This window comes from Zingiber officinale, chromosome 8A (assembly GCF_018446385.1).
Source record: "Zingiber officinale cultivar Zhangliang chromosome 8A, Zo_v1.1, whole genome shotgun sequence".
Lineage (NCBI taxonomy): Eukaryota > Viridiplantae > Streptophyta > Magnoliopsida > Zingiberales > Zingiberaceae > Zingiber > Zingiber officinale.
Genome location: NC_056000.1, coordinates 37,557,652 through 37,570,206, shown reverse-complemented (window position 1 = coordinate 37,570,206; position 12,555 = coordinate 37,557,652). Strand labels below are relative to the sequence as shown.

Below are 12,555 nucleotides of genomic sequence, written 5' to 3'. Positions count from 1 at the left end.
CATTCACCTAAACAAATCAGGTCCTCTTGTTAGGCAAGGCAAACTTGTCCCCTAAACACTAGAACCACCTAGGCCAAGTCCAATCCACCTCGGTCTCCAAATCCAAACACACATTTGAAGTAAACAAGCCCAGATAATGCAGAAAGGCATGTTTAGTATTAGATGTTACAGCATTTGTGCTAATGGCACAAGTCCTTGTGAGAAAAGCATAATAAATCTTGAAAATAGTATGCGAAATTGGATACCCTTAAGTTGCATATAGACATAGCTGAAAGCGACAATGACATCTTAAGCCCACCATGGCTCTTCCCCTGTTCTAAAATCTGTTTCCACCCACGGTACGAAGATAACCTTATCATCGTCGATATCAACATGCGCCAAAGCCAAAGACTGCCATTTTTGCCAGAAAATAGAATTCACTATGCAGCAAAAGCTATCGAAAGATGCATCTTATAATAGAGAATCAAAGCACAAACTCTTGTTGGATGAAAGTTGTTAGCCAATTTACCGACAAAGTGTCTACATTCCTCCTATCTTCCTCAACTAAACCATATAATTTTGAGAACCAAGCACTGATAGGGGAGCTAAATACCACCATGAAAAACAATCATGGTTCAAACTTACTACTCTGCCAGTTAAGATTAGATAGATTGCTCAACATATCCCTATATGATCACTTATTAATAAAACTGAGTACTCAGTGCAGGTTTGTTAAAGTAAAACCTAACCTTCGAATACTAAAAGTAGGGAATGTAGTTTATTATGGGCATCAATGATTTGCTATCTTCTTATGTAGATTATGCTAATATGTAATGGTGTACTCCACTGTATACCTACTTAGTATACAGAAGAAATGAACATAGTGAAGAATAAGAGGAATGGATACTCACCAAAGGCGCGGGTCCTCTCACGACTCTGCCTTGGCTGTTGTACTGTGATCCATGGCAAGGGCAAACGAATTTCTTCTCGGCAGAATTCCATGGAACAACACAACCAAGATGGGTGCAAACACCATTAATGCCATAGGTTGCAATAGTTTTGTTATCCTCCACAACAAGATAAGTAGGGTCTCCCTGCAAAACTAGTGAGTCAAGACTGCTGAAAATCTTGTGGCTTTTGCTTTCAAAATAACAAATCAAAGTTTCAGATTGTTGAAGGTTCCTACAGAGGAGATTTGCAACTAGAATAGTAACTTGATCCTACAAACAGATGCTCTAGACGAAAGACATTAGTCGTTGGACCATATCTATATGTCATTAGTCATTTTCATATGCCATTAGTCGAACAAATCAAAGTCTCAGACTATTGAAGGTTTCTAGTAGATTTGCAACTAGAAGAGAAATTAGAGCCTAAAAACAGATGTTCTAACCCAAGAACAACAAAAGTGGCTTACTTCTGTTAGGTGAGAAATTGAAGGCTTAGCGCAATGGTAAAGTTATTCTTGTGTGACTTTGTGATCGCGGGTTCGAGTTGCAAAAACAGTCTTTTGCGATACAAGGTAAGACTACACACAATAGACTCAATGTGGTCTGACCCTTCTCGGGACCCTACATCAGAGGGAGTTTTGTGCACCGGAGTCTAGGCGTGCAAATGAGCTAAGCCGCTTGTGAGCCGCTCGCGAGCGAGTCGGTCAAAACTCGACTCGAGCTCGAGCCGAGCTCAAGTCTAATTATTACTAGCTCAATGGCTCGTCGAGCCAAACGAGCCAGTAATAATATATATTTTTATAATATATATTATATTAATTTATTTCTTAAAAATAATTTAAAAAATTGAGCTCGAGCCCATAATTAATATCGAGTTTGAGCTCGAGCTCAACTCTACAGGTTCAAGCGAGCTCGAGCTCGAGCTCAAATCAAGCCAGTATCAATTGAGTCAAGCCGAGCTCGAGTCTAGGTTGGCTCGAGCTCAGCTCGTTTACAGCCCTACACCGGACTGCCCTTTGTTAGTTGAGAAATTAACTGTGTATAGACTGCCATGAAGCACGAAAAATGCGGTAATCAAACCATGCTACTACACATCATCGCCATGAAGCATGAAAAATGTTGTCAAGTTACACGGAGACAACTTTACCATTGCACCAAGACTCTCCTGCGGCTTTTTCTAAGTAGTTACTCCATTATATCTTCAACACAAACAATCATTTCACTTGCAGGACATTATAGTTAAGGCAGAGAAGACGAACCTTTAAACCCTGAGTTAGGGTTCTATCACCAGGGCCATGAGTTTTGACCCACGCGGACGCAAGAACATCGTTTCCAAGCGCATCTTTAGCTACAGTTCCAGTGCCCGATCCTCCTGAACTGTAGAATACGATTCCACAAAGCTTAAGCATGAAATAGACAAGTTTAGGGTCTCAAGTGTGTACAGCCTTGACCTTACCCTGGGGGCACGAAGAAGGCGGCGTAGGGAACCAGCATCGTCGCGGTGGGCAGCGACACGGCGCCGAGGAGAAGAAGGTTCATGAGCTGCCTCTTTCCCATGTCCGGCACTCTGTCAGCTGAGATGCTGGTCGCCTGGCAGGTGATCTTCCCCCTCCGCTCCTTCCCCGGACTGGGGAGCGCCCGCTTGCTCAGGAGCGACTGCGACGGCGCAAAGATGCCATTTTTAGCCGAGGAGAGCTGCTAAAAGCCCAAAATGTGAGCTTGAAGTGTTCGTCCCCAGCAAATTCGCTACTTTTAGAAGGGGAGACTGTGGGGTCGAGGTGTAGGTTACCTGAGATGGGGCGGAGGCGGTGGAGAGAGTGGTGGAGGCCATGGCGAGCGGTAGAATGCGGCAGCTGCTACTTGGCTCCCCTGCAATTCCTCCGAGGTCGCTGTTTATATCGTTGGCGTCGTCTGTTATCTGCGAGGAAGAAGAGGAAAGAGATAAGGTCTCGTGCTATTGGCTGATGGGCAGGAACTGGCTTCATCCGGCCACATGTTTGGGTGGTCTTCAAAGCTTCTCCCGCTCGGCGCTCTCATCTGCTGAGGAAGCCACACTGAGCCACTGACCACAGTCCATGGGCCTTGGTCCAACAACCCTTGTCGACTAGACCTACTTATAATGGCGCGCGCCTAACCTAGTTTGGGCTCAGCATGAAATTAGGCCAAGTTGAGCCAAACACATCCCATGAGCCGAAAAGTAGGTCTATAAGAAAATGGGCCAAACTTTTTATTGTTAAAGATTGTTTAATAAAATAATTAAATTAAGTCAAATCGAAGTATTAAAATGATAATTCAATTTTGGTTTCATTTGTTTTATGAGCCTAACTGTTTAAAATTTATATTTTATAATTATTTGGCTAGTAAGGGAATGTGATATTATAAGTTTATTTATTTATTAAAATTTATTTATTAGCTTTAGTTTTTCCATAAACATAATTTATAAATTTTATCTGTGAATCTTATTTATAAATATTATTTATAATTCTTTTTACCTCAGGTAATGATAAAGGATAAAGTGTTTGTTTAATTTACTAAATGTTTAAGAATCCGATCCCAATTATAGCTACTTAATGAATGGATTTTTTTAATAGATGATTAACCTAAAAAAATTATACTGATGGGTCGTTCATTGTATATGCTTTTTGATTTAAGTCGTTAAAAATTTTTCATAGGCTTGATCGATTATCTCTAAGATTAATCGATATAAGTTAGATATATTTAATATCAACTAAAAAATAAATATTATTTATAGATATTTCATAGACATAACGTATATATGTTTAAGATTTTTTATTTGCTTTTAAGATTTTTTATTTACTTTTATGAGTTGTTTAAATTAGTTAGATCTTTTATATATTAGAGGAATATAAATAAATTTTTGCCTCCAGAGTAATGGTGCAATGGTTAGAACATCTACACCCTTATATAAAACCAGTTACTAGCTTAAATTTTACATTTTTTTTTTGTCAAAAACAACTTATATCATATTCCCTTTCAATTCTCTAAATTTAGATTTATGCTATAGTGCTTCTCTAATTATAGAGAATGAAATTCTTTACCTAAAAATAAAATAATATTTTTTTTAATCTCTCTCCTTTAAACCTTCTATTATTACAAATATACTAATAAAAAAGTGGGAAAAAATGATTAAAAAAAAATTAAGATATTGAAAATTTTAGAGTAGCTGATATAATATATGATGAAAAGTAATTGTCTATTGATGATTTACTTTAAATTTTAGAAATATTATAAAGAAATTGGTCTTAAACCTTCTAATGGACCAATAGATTTAATATTTGAATTTTAATTACAATATATTGTAGGATATTTTTTTTCATAGTGAAAAGTGAACTTAAAAATATTGATGATATGGATGAGATATCTCATGTTGATAAAAGAAAATATAAATAAATTCTATTAAATTTATTCACGAATTGAAAGATGTTTGCCCTGGTTTGAATTTAAAAAAAAACTGAAAGAAATTTCTTTGAAAGATTAACCAGTTAGTTAGGTATTTGTTATTTAATTAAAAAAACATGGATGAATTTTAATTTATAATCTCTTCGATTACAATGTGATATTGTAGTTCTAGCTTCGCATATTGACTGATTATTTTTCTTAATGGAATATTAACCTAAGAATATTGGGTTGATAGACCATCCATTGCAAGCGGTTCCTCATCGACGCATTAACGGATATATTTTTCTCAATGGAATGTTGACCTAAGAATGTTATGTCAGTGGATCGCCCAGTGTGAGCGCTTTTCGATCCTGATGGCTTGTGAGAAATTTCCGTAGAGCTAGACCAATTTCCCCCAAAATTAATAGACATAACCTGACAACTAGTGCCTTAAAAGTTAAGGTGTTCTCTCAATGTCTATTAGTCTCCATGGTATCTAATTCGGGGAATAGTGGGTGGGGATAAGACATAGACGACCGTTGAGATGACGTGGCAGTCAAAAATCAGGAAAAGGTGACGGTCAAGGTCAAGGACTACGTGTTCAAACAGGGCACCCCCATACATCTGACCACCTCCATGTCGATCAGACCCTACTTCTCCTAGGCATATCTCCCACTCTATGCCCAATCGGCCCCATGCCGATCGGATCCTACTTCTCCTAGGCATAGCTCCGAGTCTACGCTTGCCTGGTTCCATGCTGATCGAACCCTACTTCTCCTGGGCATAGCTCCAAGTCTACGCCCGACCGGCTCCATGCCAATTGGACCCTACTTCTCCTGGGCATTGCTCCCAGTCCACGCCTGGTGAGCTCCATGTCAATCGGACCCTACTTCTCTTGGGCATAGCTCTCAGTCTATGCCCAGTCAACTCCATGTCGATCGAACCCTACTTCTCCTGGGCATAACTCCCAATTTATGCCCACTCGGCTCCCTGCTGGGTGGACTCTATTCTACTTTGCATAGCTCCCAGTCTACACCTGACTGAAACAATGCCAGATGGATTATTGCTAGGAGACAATGTTACCAGGGAATCATAACCACTTGTGAAAGAGTAACGGTTGTTCGTCAAGGAATATTCTGAAGCTCTATTGAGTGGTTAGACGGACGAGAATCAGAACTAGAGAATGGATCACCATTAGCCACTGAGTCTACAAGAACTTGTGGAGATGGGGCAGGACCCCACACATTAGAGTGAATAATTTCTAAAGGAAAACTAGAAGTACGAGAAGAAGACACAAAAGATAATTTATGAGATTTTACTTTCATGCAAGCTTCACATAAATGAGAAGAGGAGGCTAAAGAAATTGGTAAACCATAATAGTTAATGATATTCTGAACAACATGTAGAGATAGATGACCAAGACGTGCGTGTTAAGAGAATTTATCAGTGCATTCTCCAACAAAAGTATTAGTATAGGTGAGTTGAAGATGATAAAGGTCGTCTTTAATGCTTCCTTGGAGTAGAATATTTCCTGTTGTAGGATCCTTAACAAGACAATGATGAGGATGAAATTCAAAGAACACATTATTATCAAGAGCAAATTGACGCATGGAAAGTAAATTTTTGGTGATAGAAGGAACATGAAGAGTGTTGCACATACGAAAAGTTTGACCACATGAGTAAAAAAATGTGTTTCCAATGTGAGTAATTTGCAAACCTGAGCCATTACCTATTTGTATCATCTCGGGTCCATCACAAGGCGAAACTTTTGTGAGAATATTATACTCCGGTGTAACATGATGAGTTATTCCAGAATCCAGATGTCATCCTGGGTTCTCAAAAGTCAATGAAACTATATTAGGAAAGATAGAATGTGAGAATGCTCCAGAATGAGATGACTGGACTGTAAAATGCCAAGAATGTGGTGGTTGATTTGAAGATGCATCTCTCCTTGTGAAATAGTTGGTTGTCCCAATGTTGCAGGATCATAAGCAAAATTTGAGTCAAATCTTTTAGGACATTGAATATCAATATGTCCAACTCTGAGACAAATTTGACATCTTCTCTGACTATAAGACCACTCAAATCTTCTAGAGAAATGAATACCAGTATGACCAATGATGTGATAAATTTGACATCGGTCTAAACTTTGCTTTTGGCCACCTTGATGTGCTTGAGTATCTGACATCGAAAATAAATAACTTGTCCAATAGACCTTGCTGGAAGAATTTTCGATGGCTGGAAATAATACTTGGCATTGAAACCTTACTATTCAGCAGAAGTGGCAAATCAAAAACTTAGTGGACGGTGGCAACCACTTGTTGTGGGTGACAGAGTAACTTTTCGACGGTGATAAGAAAGCAGAGGGCTTTTCTGTGTTGGCTTAGGTAGCTAACGGTGGTGAATAGAAGCACTTGCTACGATGGAGATGAACAACAATAGAGAATAACAAGACTAATTAATAGGAGAGTAATACTAGGAGAAAAGGCAGAGAAATGAGAGAAAAATAAAACTAGTACTATTCGTGAGAAAGGAGAGAAAGAAAAGAGAAAGTAACAGTTTAAAAAAAAGAGAATAATTAAGAGAAATTAATTAAGAAAACAAAGAATAAGAGAATGGTAGAAAAAAAAGAGTGGATTGGTGGAGAATCAGGACTCTGATATCATGTTGAAAAATAATAGATAGAGGAAAGAAATAACATAAAGCTTTTTGATCATCTTATTACTAAAGCCAATAGGCTTATTTATACAAGTTGTCCAAAATAATAATGGAAAGATTAAATAAGGCACACAATCATAATAATTATAAACATAGTAATATAATAAACTTGAAAATATTATTTTTCCTATATGATTCATGTCGATCTTGATTGTGATGTCAAATATAATAAATCTTAATTGATTTCAATCTATTGTTAATAAGCCTATTGGTTTTAGTAATAAGATGATCAAAAAGCTTTATATTATTTTTTTCCTCTATCAATTGTTTTTCAACATGGTATCAGAGCTACTCGGAGATGAGTGGTCAGACGGACGAGAATTAGAACTAGAGAGTGGATCACCACTACCTGCTGAGTCTACAGGAACTTGTGGAGATAGAGCAGGACCCCACACATAAGAGTAAATAATTTCTAAAGGAAAACTAGAAGTGCAAGAAGAAGACGCAAAAGGTAATTTACGAGATTTTGCTTTCACGTAAGCTTCACATAAATGAGAAGAGGAGGCTAAAGAAATTGGTAAACCATAATGGTTAATAATATTTTGAACAACACGTAGAGACGTGATCCTGTTTGAAAGCTGAATCAACGGATGCTGGGCACGTGGCGCTCTCCGAGTCGTTGACGTAGATCTCCGACCGGTCGTACGAACCTCCGGCGAACCTGCAAGGAAGTCGGGCCGGGAAGGGGTTCCCGGCGACGACCCTCCGACGCTCAAGTCAGGCAAGTGGACAGCAAAAGATGGCTCCGAATATCCAAGAACGCGTACCTCCGGCGAAGTGTGAGGCTCCTTATATAGAGCTGTGAAGGGGCTCATGCACGCATACCGAGGCGAATACGTATCCTCAGCCCATACCTTGGTATGGGCTTGTCAGAAAAGCTTACCTGACACCATACTGCTACAGTCCGAGCACACCTCTGATGGGACAGCGGAACCCTGTCATAAGATCCTGTCTATGGCCTGATCGTCGAACATACCCGCTGTCAGAAGATGTTCCCTTATCCTTTTCTCCTTTTGTTCCCGCGCCGAGCGACCAGCCGCTCGGCAGGCATAGGTCCGACCGGGCGTAGGTATCAGTCCGACCGGGTGCTCGGTTGAGAGTGTTCCACAGCAACGATGCTTTATGCTTCGGCTGAGCGGGCTATCCGCTCGGCCAGGTGACCCTTTTCACTATGAGCGTCGGAAACCCGCCCATGGTCGGGTTGTCTTCTGTCCGGTCCGAGAAGCTCCTGGCCGAATGTCAGGTCGGCCCAGCATCCTTCCGTTCGGCCTGGCATCCTTCCGCTCGGCGCCGCATCCTTCCGTTCGGCGTGACATGCTTCCGTTCGGCCCGGCATCCTTCCGTTCGGCCGGCATCCTTCCGTTCAGCCCGGCATCCTTCCGTTCGGCCCGGCATGCTTTCGTTCGGCCCGGCATCCTTCCGTTCAGCCCCGCATCCTTCCGTTCGGCGCGGCATGCTTCCGTTCGGCCCGGCATCCTTCCGTTCGGCCCGGTATCCTTCCGTTCGGCGCGAACTTGGGGTTGACCTCCACGTGTCTTTGACCCTCCGCCCATGAGGGTCCCCCGTCCTTACCACCAGATCACATGCCTCCCCTTCAAGTCTAGTCGAATGAGGCGCATAGTCCGACTGACTGAACGTCCGTAATGCCGAGCGGCGCATCCAAGAAACCATCCTCCGCTTCTCCTCGTTAATCGCCTCTCATCCCACCTCTCTTGCGTTTTGCAAAGGATTTCTCACGAAGTATTTTGTATAGCTAGTCCGCTCGGCTGAATATATCTCGTTTCGCAAATGGGATTTTCGTAAGATGTTTACGGGGTACTCTCGGATGATTTATAGTCGCCGGCTCGTCTCTCGATTTTTAACGTCGGAGCTCGACGGTCTTCCGCTCGGATGATTTATAGACGCTGGCTCATCTCTCGATTTTTAACGTCGGAGCTCGACGGTCTTCCACTCGGGGGGTTTATAGACGCCAGCTCGTCTCTCGATTTTTAACGTCGGAGCTCGACGGTCTTCCGCTTGGATGATTTATAGACGTCGGTTCGTCTCTCGATTTTTAACGTCAGAGCTCGACGGTCTTCCACTCGGATGATTTATAGACGCCGGCTCGTCTCTCGATATTTAACGTTGGAGCTCGACGGTCTTCCGCTCAGAAGATTTATAGACGCCGGCTCGTCTCTCGGTTTTTAACGTCGGAGCTCGACGATCTTCCGCTCGAAAGATTTATAGATGCCGGCTCGTCTCTCGATTTTTAACGTCGGAGCTCGACGGTCTTCCGCTCGGAGGGTTTCGCCGGCTCGTCTCTCGATTTTTAACGTCGGAGCTCGACGGTCTTCCGCTCGGAGGGTTTATAGACGCCGGCTCATCTCTTGATTTTTAACGTCGGAGCTCGACGGTCTTCCGCTCGGAAAATTTATAGACGCCGGCTCGTCTCTCGATTTTTAACGTCAGAGCTCGACGGTCTTCCGCTCGGAGGGTTTATAGACGCCGGCTCGTCTCTCGATTTTTAACGTCGGAGCTCGACGGTCTTCCGCTCGGATGATTAATAGGCGCCGGCTCGTCTCTCGATTTTTAACGTCGGAGCTCGACGGTCTTCCGGCCAGGGGGTTTATAGATGCCGGTTCGTCTTTCGATTTTTAACGTCGGAGCTCGACGGTCTTCCGCTCGGATGATTTATAGACGCCGGCTCGTCTCTCAATTTTTAACGTCGGAGCTCGACGGTCTTTCGCTCGGAGGGTTTATAGTCGCCGGCACGACTTGATTTTTAACGTCGGAGCTCGACGGTCTTTCGCTCGGAGGGTTTATAGACGCAGGATTGTCTCTCGATTTTTAACGTCGGAGCTCGACGATCTTCCGCTCGGATGATTTATAGACGCCGGCTCGTCTTTCGATTTTTAACGTCGGAGCTCGACGGTCTTCCGCTCAGAGGGTTTATAGACGTCGGCTTGTCTCTCGATTTTTAACGTCGGAGCTCGACGGTCTTCCGCTCGGAGGGTTTATAGACGTCGGCTCATCTCTCGATTTTTAACGTCGGAGCTCGACGGTCTTCCGCTCGGAAGATTTATAGACGCCGGCTCTTCTCTCGATTTTTAATGTCGGAGCTCGACGGTCTTCCGCTCGGAAGATTTATAGACGCCAGCTCGTCTCTCGATTTTTAACGTCGGAGCTCGACGGTCTTCCGCTCGGAAGATTTATAGACGCCGGCTCGTCTCTCGATTTTTAACGTCGGAGCTCGACGGTCTTCCGCTCGGATGATTTATAAACGCCGGCTCGTCTCTCAATTTTTAACGTCGGAGCTCGACGGTCTTCCACTCGGAAGATTTATAGACGCCGACTCGTCTCTCAATTTTTAACGTCGGAGCTCGACGATCTTTCGCTCGGAGGGTTTATAAACGCCGGCTCATCTCTCGATTTTTAACGTCGGAGCTTGACTGTCTTTCGGTCGGGGGGTTTATAGACGCCGGCTCGTCTCTCGATTTTTAACGTCGGATCTCGACGGTCTTCCGCTCGGAAGATTTATAGACGCCGGCTTGTCTCTCGATTTTTAACGTTGGAGCTCGACGGTCTTCCGCTCGGAAGATTTATAGACGCCGACTCGTCTCTCGATTTTTAACGTCGGAGCTCGACAGTCTTCCGCTCGGAGGGTTTATAGACGCCAGCTCGTCTCTCGATTTTTAACGTCGGAGCTCGACGGTCTTCCGCTCGGATGATTTATAGACGCCGGCTCGTCTCTCGATTTTTAACGTCGGAGCTCGACGGTCTTCCACTCGGAAAATTTATAGACGCCGGCTCGTCTCTCGATTTTTAACGTCAGAGCACGACGGTCTTCCGCTCGGAGGGTTTAGAGACGCCGGCTCGTCTCTCGATTTTTAACGTCGGAGCTCGACGGTCTTCCGGCCGGGGGGGTTTATAGACGCTGGCTCGTCTCTCGATTTTTAACGTCGGAGCTCGACGGTCTTCCGCTAGGAGGGTTTATAGACGCCGGCTCGTCTCTCGATTTTTAACGTCGGAGCTTGACAGTCTTCCACTCGGATGATTTATAGACGCCGGCTCGTCTCTTGATTTTTAACGTCGGAGCTCGACGGTCTTCCGGCCAGGGGGTTTATAGACGCCGGTTTGTCTCTTGATTTTTAACGTCGGAGCTCGACGGTCTTCCGCTCGGATGATTTATAGACGCCGGCTCGTCTCTCGATTTTTAACGTTGGAGCTCAACGATCTTCCACTCGGAGGGTTTATAGTCGCTGGCACGACTCGATTTTTAACGTCGGAGCTCGACGATCTTCCGGTCGGGGGGTTTATAGACGCCGGCTCGTCTCTCGATTTTTAACGTCGGAGCTCGACGGTCTTTCGCTCGGAGGGTTTATAGACACCGGCTCGTCTCTCGATTTTTAACGTCAGAGCTCGACGGTCTTCCGCTCGGATGATTTATAGACGCCGGCTCGTCTCTTGAGTTTTAACGTCGGAGCTCGACGGTCTTCCGGCCGGGGAGTTTATAGACGCCGGTTCGTCTCTCGATTTTTAACGTCGGAGTTCGACGGCCTTTAAGGCTAATTTTAACACGGCCGATATACACCTTGCCGAGCGGCGAGGGGTCTTCGTCTTCAATCACTTGGCTCGGATCATTTTTATGCCCGCCCGAACGGCACGGGTTCTTCGCCATCGAGCTTTTGACTCATGTAATTATACGCCCGGCCGATCGGCACGGGGTCTTCGCCTTCGAGTTGGTGGCTCGGATCTTATACACCATGATGATAGGCCGCTCGGCGTATAATGCCAATTGTGTTTTTTAACATTTTGCTTCCTGCATTTCAAATATATAGCCAAACAGAAAATATACAGCATACATTACATTGGCGCACCTTTCACCCTGCCCCGGAAAGGCTGGAGACAATTTGTGCTTCATGGTTGATCCAAGTCCCAATCCATCTTTATCCGCTCGGCGGTGCTCCCCCTTGAATGCCGGTTGGATCTTTGTCCCGGGGGAGGCGTCCGCTCGGCCACCTGATGCTGACGTTGTTTGTTGCTCTAGCCGCTTGGCTTGCGCATTCTCTCTCTGTTGCTCCACGAGCTTAGCTGCTCTTGCCTTGATTAGAGCGTCGAGCTCCTCCGTGGAGAGCATCACCGTGTGCGGTCTTCCAGCTTCGTCCATTGCTTCCGCTCGGATGCATGTGCGTTCCCACAGACGGCGCCAAATTGATCCTGTCCGAAAGCTGAATCAACGGACGCTGGGCACGTTGCGCTCTCCGAGTCGTTGACGTAGATCTCTGACCGGTCGTACAAACCTCCGGCGAACCTGCAAGGAAGTCGGGCCGGGAAGGGGTTCCCGGCGACGACCCTTCGACGCTCAAGTCAGGCAAGTGGACAGCAAAAGATGGCTCCGAATATCCAAGAACGCGTACCTCCGACAAAGTGTGAGGCTCCTTAAATAAAGCTATGAAGGGGTTCATGCACGCATACTGAGGCGAATACGTGTCCTCAGCCCAAACCTCAGTATGGGCTTGTCAGAAAAGCTTAC

General features: G+C 44.3%; 1 protein-coding gene across 3 annotated transcripts; it reads right to left on the bottom strand.

Annotated features, from left to right (window-relative positions):
* Positions 1-134: 134 nt before the first annotated feature.
* On the bottom strand, positions 135-2,879 carry LOC122008513 (cytochrome b6-f complex iron-sulfur subunit, chloroplastic-like). 3 transcript variants are annotated; one of them, XM_042564266.1, is made up of 5 exons: positions 2,716-2,879; positions 2,383-2,624; positions 2,186-2,303; positions 891-1,073; positions 135-390 (listed from the first exon to the last, which is right to left on the bottom strand). In XM_042564266.1, the coding sequence occupies exons 1-5, from the start codon at positions 2,755-2,757 to the stop codon at positions 289-291; spliced, it is 687 nt and encodes a 228-aa protein (XP_042420200.1). In that variant the 5' UTR covers positions 2,758-2,879; the 3' UTR covers positions 135-288. The 3 variants fall into 3 exon arrangements, with proteins under 3 accessions (XP_042420200.1, XP_042420198.1, XP_042420199.1); XM_042564264.1 differs by having other exon boundaries at positions 2,383-2,621; positions 2,716-2,876; XM_042564265.1 differs by having other exon boundaries at positions 2,383-2,582; positions 2,716-2,870.
* Between the last annotated feature and the right edge of the window lie 9,676 nt (positions 2,880-12,555).

What these genes read in the sequence shown, in the direction of transcription:
- LOC122008513 (XM_042564266.1), bottom strand. Translation starts at nt 2,757, where the DNA reads ATGGCCTCCACCACTCTCTCCACCGCCTCCGCCCCATCTCAG. An exon ending in CCGCCTCCGCCCCATCTCAG is followed by an intron (nt 2,625 to 2,715) that starts GTAACCTACACC and finishes TTGGGCTTTTAG; the next exon opens with CAGCTCTCCTCGGCTAAAAA. An exon ending in TGAGAGGACCCGCGCCTTTG is followed by an intron (nt 391 to 890) that starts GTGAGTATCCAT and finishes CAAAAATGGCAG; the next exon opens with TCTTTGGCTTTGGCGCATGT.